An 11,025-nucleotide genomic window follows, 5' to 3' on the forward strand; every position below is an offset into this window, starting at 1 on the left:
GACAATATAAGCAAACAAATCAGCTTCAATTAAGAAGTAAACTAATTTAGATATTTTTTTTCTCAATTAATCAAATTAACAATTAACTCAAAAATAACACAAGAAGAGATTTTTCAGAATAAAGGATCCTTGTTACCTGAAGAAATCTCATATAGTATTAATGCTCCAAAATACATCAAATATTGAATGGTGGGATCTACTTTTTAAAATGGTAAAAATTAGAAATTGGTTAAAAGAGACAGAAAAAAAATTATTAATTAAAAATAAATAGATAAAAAAATAAAAGAAAAAAATTGAAAAGGAAAGAAATAAAGGACCGAGGAATAAAAGATTTATAAATAATACTAATTATTTTTCGCCAAAAATAATGATTACTACGGTTGAAAATATTAGGTAGAGAAAATGTTACTATTTCTTTTCTAACATGAATTATTTTATATCCAAAAAGTGGTACACGACCACCGCAATAACAATAATAATATAAATATGTTTATTTCTCAATGAAATTACAAATGGTATAAACTTTGTGTCTTTTTTTATCTTATTTGTCTATAAGTTATCTAATTCATCTTTCAAACGTTATTTGATTGAACAATTTATTAAAACAAGTTTTCTGAAGGTAGTTGTCAACTTTTTCTTAAGAATTGAGATTTGGTATGTTGAAGTCATATTTTTCTAAGAGTTTCTGAGGCATTTTTTTTACTCTCACGTAAAAATAAATAACACATGTATTTTTTATATATATGTAAACTTACTTATTTGATATCTCTTAAATAGTTTAATTAGAGTGAATGGAATTTAAATGTTGAGAATACACAAAAAAACTCAAATTAAAAAGATATATATATATATATATATATATATATATATATATATATATATATATATATATATATTCACATATTTTATATCTTAAATATTTTTAGAAAAATGAGCCTTTGTGTTCAAAAGAAAACAGCAAGTTTTGGTAATGAAAAAAATATAAAAACATTATAGATAAAATTACATGTACTCCGACATTATAGAAAAATATATAAATTGCATTATAGATAAAATATAAAAGAAAGTGTGCACTCCACCACCATCCTTGAAAGTTCGATTAATTTAATTATATCTGTAAGTTGTTCAAACTTATTGTAATTGAAACACCTTTTTGAAGAACATCCAAATTTGAGTGAATGAGGTGCTTTGTCGTGTTCAAATTTCCAACTTCTGGCCAAGCAAATGAATCTATGATGCACACTTTTACTTGTTCTTTTTTCCAATTAAAAAGGTTACCACTGTTTATGGAATTCTGAAAATGAAATTCGTAGGAATTGAGGTACAACAATTTGAAGAGGTTAATTATTTGAGATTGTGGTACGTAGCCCCTGACTTTCGTTTAGATTCAATGTTGGAATACGAAATTAGGGTTTGACTGAGGTGGGACCCATCATGATTCAATAGTTCTCTCAAAAACCACAATTGACCAAAACAGAGCATGGGAATTTCATTGAAAGACTGCTCTATCAATATCATTCAACAATGCTTCTTGTGAACACAGCACAACACTGTAGCAGGGTTTGCTTTTCAGATTTATTTTAACATAGTTTTAGTGTTATCAATTTTGTAAACAAAAATAACTTTTTAGTAATTTAATTTAAAATGGTCGTTAATAAAAAAATAGTTAAATAAGTTTTTAATCCCTCAACTATCATACGTTTTAGTCTCTTTTTCAAACTCTGTTTCATTTTCATTTCTCTTCCTAATGAAACTGTCGGATTTAGTCCTAAAATACCAACGACGTTATTTTCTGAGTGATCTGACTAACAGTTTGCCACTTAAAATTGAAATTCTAAAACTGAAAGTTTCCTTTTTTTCAATAGAAACTCGTATTAGGGTTATTTATGGGTTTTTTACTTCAACCGAATTTGATATCTGAGATTATAGATGTGCTATCTATGCAGTTCGTGAAAGATGAAATCATCATTTAACGTTGAAAGAAACCTCAAGAGCAAAAGGTTGGAGTTAGTCTTCTTCGGAAAGTAAGTTGATTTTTCTTTTCATGGGAATAGAGGAAAAGATTGAGGGTATAAGGTTTGACAGTGTATGTAAAGGTAAATGTAATATCTTTTGCATATTGATAAAAGATATTGTATGGGCTAAAACATGCCGTGGAATAGAAAATTTGATTACTTCATGATGAATCAAAGATATGACAAAACATCTTCTGATCATTGTGTTTTTGTGAAGAAATTTCTTAATGTAAAAGTTCTAAAAAAGAGTTGAGCAAGTTTTTCTACATATACAAAATATATTATTGTTATAGAAGTTGCTAAAGAGCACTTGTGGATGTAGAAATTCCTACAAGATTTAGGATTATCAAAAGAAAAATATATTTTATATTATGATAATCAAAATGTAATTCATCTCTATAAGGACTCGACTTTTCATTTAAAGTCAAAGTATGTTGAAGTTTGACATCATTGGATGAGATGCATTAGAGATTAAGTGACTATCATTATAAAATATTTATATAAAATATCTATACCGATAAGAATGGGTCAGATACAGTGACAAAGATTTTATCTATAAGAAAATTTGTAATTTGAAAGATGAAAGTCAATTTAATTGACTATAACCCTAATTAATTGTTGAGGGAGAGATTTGTCAAGGGTTAACTTAATTAAGAAAAAAGAAAATTAGTATTTTATTTATGGGGTTCCCATTATACCATCTAAAATAATGTAACTCTTTGTATGATATTTTTAGGAGGGATGCAAAGTGGAAGACAGAGAGACAAAAACTATGAGTTTCTCTCCTGAAAAAAGAAAAGAAATCACTAAAGAGTGAAAAAGAAGATGAGAACACCTATTTATCATAGGATAATGATACTTTGACAATATTTTTTTGACAACATTTTAACATCATCTACGTGTCATTTTGTGATTGGTCTAAAATTACTCCACAATCAATAATAATCATAAACACTAACATGAACCAATCATAGAATGACACATGGATGATGTTAAAATGTTGTCAAAAAAATGTCGTTAAAATATCATTATCCTTTATCATATGTAAACTTCTACAGACGCTAGCGTGGAAAAAAAAATTATTCTACATCTTATATTATTAGAGTTTCCTCAATTATATAACGAAATATCCAATAGGATTTTTTTTTATGTTGTTATCCACTTTGGTAAAAAAAATATTTTTCTATTAATCTTTAGTAATTTTAATAGAACTTAACGGTATATCCACTAATTATTAGTAATGGATTATTTTTCTTATAAAATTAATATATTCTTCCTTCACCGTTATTTAGAAATAATAATATTTCATATCTTGTAAATTTGATTTATAATTTTTAAGATTTTGCCTAAATTTAAAACTATACATGTGTGGACAGAAAGATTACTATAATTATAAACGATTAATAATAATAAATTAGACTTTAAATCCATGAACTCAACTCATCCATTGGATAATATAATTTCGATTTTAATTATTATTTATATGTCTTATAGAAAAAAATAAAGATCGAAAAAAGATGTATACACTTATTTTGAATAGATTTGCAATATGAGGAAATTATTAGAAAGAATAAGAATATGTGATGTGAAATGATGAGATGCAAGATAGTTTGCACACACAATGATGAAGTTGAAAGTAACAACCAATAAAAAGGAATATGAATATCTATCTCTCACTAACATCCATTGAACTTCAAAGCCCCTCCCACTTTATATATTTACCCTTCAAAATGGAATAATAATACTTCATAATTATCCTGTCTTTTTTAATCATAATTGATATGATCCAATTTTAAATTAATATATAAAGTAGTAAAAATTATTACAATAATTAAATTTTAACTTAATAATATAAATAGATAATAAAAAACACAAATACCATCATCGAGTGTTGTTCATACAACTTGTAGCTATTATTGTTAACTGATTTGTAAGAATGTTGGGCTTACGGGTGATGCAGAATAGATTTGGGCTTGGCCCTAATCCTAGAAACAAACAAGGCTTTTATTTCCTGCATTCCCATAATTACTATATTTACTACTTACCTCCCATACTAACAACAACAAAAACTAAATACCTTTTTTAAGTTATAATTTAATTTCTAAACCTAATCTTCTTCATCTCCATTCTACTTTCTTTTTTACATCCCTCCCTTCTGGGTTGTTTAATATGAAAAAATGATGGATTACTTAATTCTGAATGTTTCAAAATGAAGGAAATATGCTTCTACAATGTTATAGATTGATCATTTTATAATACTTTTTCATATTATCCAATTTGAAACATGTTGTGAAACGGATGATGTTGTAGAATAGTATAGAATATATATATATTTCGAAAAATTCATTCTAAAATTTTTTAAAAATAGATATAAATATTGTATTATTATTATTAGTAGAGGAATGACAATTTGATGTCAGCATTACATCATTGTTGTCCTAAATCCTATCTGTAACATTGATATTAATCCTAAATGTACTTAATTTTATTTATACTCATTTCAACACATTAAACGTATATTATAAAAAAATTAATTGTGTAATAACTCATTACTTACAATAACATTTTTGTTTCCTTTGATCTTTTTTACTTCTTTGTTACTGACTTCAAGACATAGATCCCTCTTTCGTTTGGATAGATTTGGGGGAGATGATTTGGGAGAAATGATTTGAATGGATTTGAGTGGATTTGAGGGTAATTTTTTAGTTATTTTTTTGAGTGAATTTGTGGGTAATTGAGAGCGGATTTGGAAGTAAAGTTTGTGAGAATTAGTGTAGGATTTGATTGATGTGATAGATTTTAAAAATTAGTTTAATTGGTAGAAATTAAAGATTACCAAAATGTCCCTAGTTATAAAAGTAATATAAAATGTTATATTTAATTGTAAAAATGTTTATAAAAAACAATTATGAATAATTTATAAAATTAATGTTTAAAAATTATAAAAATGAAATAATCAACTTATTTTTAATAAATTAGAAAATATAATATACCTAATTTTATTAAAATGTACATCTTTTTAAATTATAATATTAAAATAATTATAAAAAACTGAAAAAATATATATTGCGTATGTAACCGGTTACACTCTACTGTAACCGGTTTTTAATGTGTTATTTTTGGCTGAAGCAAATGGATATATCAGTCTTTCCCTCGTAAATCATTGCAAATCCTCACACATTTGCGAGATGAGCTGAACAGTGGAATCCCGCAAATCAGCGAATATCCCTCTTACCAAATCCGCGCAAATCCACCAAAACGAACGACCTTGCTTTTGGAAATCCGTCCGCGATAATTCACGTGAATAGTGTTTTCCCTCCAAACGAACACAACATTAATGATATGTATCCCATCACTAATTTCACTCATTTTATTGATCTAATTTTCAATGTTTGACATAGTTATCTTAGTTACTCGAATTCTTTTATTTTATAGTCTTTTCATAATAATAAATTCATTAATTGTAAACATTTAAATTCTAAAAATATTTGTGATTTTTGTATGTCTGTAAACTATGTTACCTTTTATGTCATCTAATAACACTATTTTTATATTTTTTGATATTTTATATAATGATATTTAGACATCACTAAGTTTAAGTTTATTTCGTGATGCATTAAATTTGAAAATGCATTAAATTCCATAAAAAATTAGATTTTAAAACCAACTTATATCTTTTACACATTAAAAATATAAATTAAAATTTTCATTGTTTCAAAATATTAAATTTACCCTGTCTCGTGGATTAAAACCGTTGATTAAGAACGGATGGAGGAAGCGGTCCCACAGAATCATGATATTTCATTATCCCATCAAATCAATCAAAGCCCCAACACAATTCCCTGCTTCGGCTGCTACCACGCGTGGTGCTGCTCTCCCCACATCAGAACCTTCACAACCTCTGTGTTCCACGTGTCCGTATCTGACAGGCGAATGCATCGGGCCAGAGTGGTCCATCAAGCAGAGCGTCTCGTAAGTGTGACCCAGACGCTGACGAGGATCCACGTGGCGGGGACAGTTCCGATCCGATCCGTTACAATCGCTTCATGTTGTTTCCTCTTCAGTTTCTCACTCCAAACAACACAAACACAACACAAAATCGCTCTTCTTTTCATGATTTTCTGCTGAGTCCTTCTCTTTTTCTCTTTCTCTTACTCTTTCTCGCTCTTAGAACGACAATGGCGTTTGGTGGTACGGGATGAAACGCGGCCTCGTGGAAGGGGTTGCGTAGGTCGGAATCTGGTGCCGGAGTGTGCATTGGGATTTTACAATGGGGAATTGTGATCGTTCTTTCCTTTTTTGATTCAAATCTAAAGAGAAAGAGAAAGAGAGAGAAAGAGAGAGGGAGTTGTTGTTGTTGAGTTTTATGATGGCTGAATTGGTGGCCCGAACAGGTCGGCATCAGCAGCGATACGAACATGGGTATCGACTAATCGCAGGGTTCGTCATTTTCTTCTTCCTTTTTTTTTTCTACTTAATATTGATGAGCAAACGTGCTTTATTCTACATCTACATTACAAACCAAAAAGGATATGACACTATTTTGAACACATTTCGTGTGGGGTGTTCGAAAATTATTAAAAATCACACCAAAAAAAGGATATGACACTATTTTGAACTCTGATAAATATTTTTCTCAGTTTTGTAGTTTATTTTTGATAAATTTTCATTGGTAAAAAAAAGGTCTTGTTGATTGTTGGCTAAAGTGTATTATAAAGACAGATTTTTATTAGAAATGAAAAACCATGCAAGTTTATCTCTACTTTTATACTAATCTGTACTATCCTATACTAATGTCTAAATAAGATGTAGGATTTCAATTTTATTAACAGTTTTTAGTGTATAATGATATCTTTATTTCGTTAACTCTTTTCTTCATGATAATTGTTACTTTATTGTAGTACCTGTTTTTGTTACTTTACATGAATGTGGACAAAATCCCCGCTTGTGTTTCCACTTTTTAAAGAAGTTTCTTGCATGCTGATAATATGTATCTTTTTCACTTTTATAATTCCCTGGGAGGGTATTTGGATGCTGTTTAGCGTTTTAACATGGAACAAATTGTCTCAGAAGAAGAGTGATCAGAGTCTTGCTGGCAAAATGCTGGTTAGCTTTTAATTGTAGTTCTGTTTTTTGAAATTATAAGTTTTGGTCCTATCTTCTGGATTTGAGGATTACACTTCGAGTGTTTGAAAAGTATAGATACGAACATTTATGATTTTAAAAGTGATGACTAAAAGCACAAGATGGGTGGGTTATATTTAGTTTGATCCCAAGTTTCGAAATAATAAGTTTTGGTCTTGTTGGTTATATTTCATGAACTTAGGATTTTGTGGGCGCTTTAGGTGGAACCGATGTACTGAGCCAAGGTTCTGTTTTTTCCTTGGGGGTGGTTCTGGACTTCTGCTTGTTGTTTTACGTAATGTCATTAGGTGTTTCTTGATGAGCATTTTTTGTTCTTTTCTTATTAAAAAATATACTTTCAAAATAGAAATGTATAATTTGCATATTTATGGGTTTGCATAACGGAACATTTATTGTCGTTCGTCCTATTTTGACTTAATAACCATAATTTGGTCTTAAGCTTTAAGGTCACTGGAAACTGGTTGCCGAGGATTGATATGGATTACAGATTTTCTGTGCTCTGGCTGTAATATGAGAATGTATTGTTCTAGTTAAACGATGGAGTAGTGTCCTGTATAAAATGGTATGTGTCGGTGCATGAATTAGAAATTGAAAATGGCATGCTGCAAACATCTTCCTTTTGGTTAAGATTCTTTGATGCCTCGGTATCTTTTACTAGTACTTTTTTTACTATTTTTCTCAGCTTAGGAGTTTTTTTTTCTCTCTCTCTGCAAAGGCACTCTAGTGACTTGAATGTAGTTTAGAATCTTCATCTAGGCTTGTGTGTAGGACTTTGTGTTTTTGAGACTTCTTTTCTAGGAATTAGACTTTAACAGTTTCAGAGTGATAGTAATGACCTGGAAAACGGAACTAACCAGATTTGAATGTTTGTGGATGATTTTGAAGATCAGTTTGTAAGTAGTATACTTAGTTTTGTTGCATTATATTGCTGTCTATACCGTTAATATTTGTGATGGAAGATATCTTCTTACACTAAAAAATATTATTCCATCCAACTAAAATCAACTCGCAGATTTGTAGTTAAAAGAAAAGAATGATATGTTTGTTGTCCAAATTTATTGGCTTTTTAGCTGAAGCAGCTTTTACTATGCTAACCAAGTTTTCTAGCTTAGGAATTACCCCTGAAGTCTGAAAAGTTGGGTTCATATACTTAAGGGTTTGATCTAATCTATAGATGATAATTGTACTGCAGGTGTGTTCCATTTAGATATAGAGACGGTAATGATGGCTGTGGGGATTCTTCTGAAAAGACTGTCGAAGTGCTTATGATTAATTCAACCAGTGGACCAGGTCTTTTATTTCCGAAGGTATGATTTTGGAATACGAATATACTCTACGTTTGTATGCTTTTATTTATTTATTACTAAGTGCCCTGTACTTGCAACTTACACCTGCGGTTTCTATAATTATTCATGAAGAATTTTCTGATGCATTGATTAGTTGAGGAACTATCTGTGAAACAAAATGTCTTTCGTTGTTAAGGATTGTTGCAATACTTATCCTGGCTTAACTTTTTGGACGGCAGGTACAGTAAATTTGGATTGGATCCCTTTCAGAAAAATAGATACACAATTGGTTGTATCTTTTAACTAGTGGACCCAATAACCTATCATGGTTGGTCTTCACACAATGAAATTTGTGCCTATATATCTAACAGGGACGGTCTTGCAGCACAAGAGAATGCCAATCCATATGGTTTCTTGTGATAAACAGCAATGGTCATAAAAATTCTCATCAAAACTGCATTGACCAAAATTGATGTATTTGTTTTCTTTTAATCATTCATTCTCTTGTGGTATAGGGATATTTTAATTGGTTATATTTCTGCCTTTGATATAATCATAATGGCTTCTTGGAGGAAAGAAAGTTCATAGCCTCGGGGCTTGCTATTTCACGCATTTAATATGTGCAATATAGACAGTTATTGTTATGCGCATGAAGGGTTTTAGCTCACCTGGTGCATACATGTAGCTGTTATAACTAGTTTGCATGTTTTTAAGAGGTCCCATCCTGCTTCAACCTTAGGCATCTGGCTATCATTAAGAGAACCTTGACTTGCCTGTAGCTTTATCCCGAGATTTTTCACTAGCTACTTGTTTTAAAAGGATAAGTTGATAGAATGATCTTGCTGTCTTGTTCAAGATAGTTTATAAAATTTTTCGTATATGTCCAATGTGGATGATGAATAATCATTAATCACTTTCTGAAAATAAGTAATTTACTTTTTTGCATAGAATTTTTTGATAGAAAACAGAAACGAAGCGAATCTTCCTCCACACTGATCTGAAAGAAGATTACAGAGTAAATAAGGTTCTGGAGTTTCTTTCATACTAATTTAAACAAAACAAAAACTATGTACTTTATATTGCACACTTTAAAGGCCAATCTTTAGACACTTGAATAATTCAAGACAGTAGTGTAATTCTGTTGTAACAACCTATATTGAACATATTGATGAGACAGTTTTATTCAATTGCGTCCCGTTGATGAAGATTTTAGTGCTTCATAATAAATTTCATGCAAATTTATGGCAAGGATCTGTTTCTCTAAATTAATGTCATTCACATAAGCTGCAAGTTCTTTTTCGAATGGCTCCTGATATGAAATCTCGTTTTCTGATTAGTGTGGTTTTGCTTTGCTATTGAAGGGAGGTTGGGAGAATGATGAAACTGTTGAGGAGGCTGCTGTAAGAGAAGCCATTGAAGAAGCGGGAGTTCGAGGAGATCTAATGGTGCAAAGCTTCTCCACATATATGAATTAATTTAATGTTCTGATAGGAACCGGAATAGAAATGGTAAAACAAAAGTAATATTGATACCGAATTAGAAATATCTTAAAAAGTATAGAAACCTTCTAAGAGATGAATAATAGAAAAGAAACCAAACAAATTACAGAAATCATAGAACCCTTTTCTAAGCCCCACCAAAGATTTTCATGTTGCATTTTTGTAGTTTTTATTTAATGGAGTATTGTATATTGATGATTGATAACGTGGGTACTTGGTGTCAGGATTTTCTTGGGTACTATGAATTTAGGAGTAAGACCCTCCAAGATGAGTGCAGTCCAGAAGGTTTATGTAAAGCAGCAATGTTTGCATTGTTTGTGAAGGAGGAACTTGAGTCATGGCCGGAGCAAAGCACAAGGAAAAGGAGTTGGTTAGCTGTATCTGAGGCGCTGGGAAGCTGCCGGCATGCATGGATGAGGGATGCCCTGGAATGCTTCTGTAAATGGCATGAGGAGTGCAATGGAGGAGGATCGAGACTGCATTAGGGACAGTTGTTCTTGCAAAGATATTTCCTATCAGGATGACATAGGCAGGGTCCAGATTTGTGGGTTTTTTTCTTTTTGCTTGATGATGGTACTTTAAAAATCTTTTTAATATATTTTAAAACATCAAAAACAGTACCAAGAAAAAACCCAACGAAGAATCTAAATTTGACATAGACAGTGGTTGATTGTCTTTTCGGCTTTTATTTTTCAAAACTATTCTAGAAAGTAAATTCGAAAACCTCTTATTGGAAAGGAGAAGAAATGTTTGTTTGATGATGAAATTTTGGGAAGAGTTTTAAAAGAAGGAAGCCTTTGACAATAACAAGAAGTCTATGCTATTATGAATTTTTCTTTAAAGTTACAATTTTCTTATATTTTTTCACAACTTTCTTATATTAATATTGGTGTTTCTATTTATATTTAGATTTCTAACACTTTCATCAATGTGAGTTAGATTTTATAATAGATTTCTTATTATAATATATGCTTATAATAGAGTTCATTGACAAGACACATGGAATACCACGTGACCTTAATATTTACGGATCAAATTTTTATTAAATTTTCTCATTAAAAAAATCAGTTTTAATTCAAA

At 30.2% G+C, this 11,025-nt stretch overlaps 1 protein-coding gene across 2 annotated transcripts; it reads left to right on the forward strand.

Annotated features, from left to right (window-relative positions):
- The first annotated feature begins 6,077 nt into the window (after positions 1–6,077).
- Positions 6,078–10,603, forward strand: LOC124833041 (nudix hydrolase 16, mitochondrial-like). Of its 2 annotated transcripts, none has more exons than XM_047307410.2 (4): positions 6,078–6,455; positions 8,353–8,467; positions 9,784–9,891; positions 10,170–10,603. In XM_047307410.2, the coding sequence occupies exons 1-4, from the start codon at positions 6,382–6,384 to the stop codon at positions 10,428–10,430; spliced, it is 558 nt and encodes a 185-aa protein (XP_047163366.1). In that variant the 5' UTR covers positions 6,078–6,381; the 3' UTR covers positions 10,431–10,603. The 2 variants fall into 2 exon arrangements, with proteins under 2 accessions (XP_047163366.1, XP_047163368.1); XM_047307412.2 differs by having other exon boundaries at positions 6,079–6,455; positions 9,808–9,891.
- Positions 10,604–11,025: the final 422 nt, after the last annotated feature.

Source organism: Vigna umbellata, chromosome 3 (genome assembly GCF_029865625.1).
Source record: "Vigna umbellata cultivar VRB3 chromosome 3, Vumbellata_1.0, whole genome shotgun sequence".
NCBI classification, from domain to species: Eukaryota; Viridiplantae; Streptophyta; class Magnoliopsida; order Fabales; family Fabaceae; genus Vigna; species Vigna umbellata.

Bases quoted from the DNA above. Each gene is read 5' to 3' on its own strand.
- LOC124833041 (XM_047307410.2), top strand. From the start codon at position 6,382: ATGATGGCTGAATTGGTGGCCCGAACAGGTCGGCATCAGCAGCGATAC. The intron at 8,468-9,783 runs GTATGATTTTGG...TTTTCTGATTAG, and splicing joins CAGGTCTTTTATTTCCGAAG to TGTGGTTTTGCTTTGCTATT. The intron at 9,892-10,169 runs GTGCAAAGCTTC...ACTTGGTGTCAG, and splicing joins GAGTTCGAGGAGATCTAATG to GATTTTCTTGGGTACTATGA.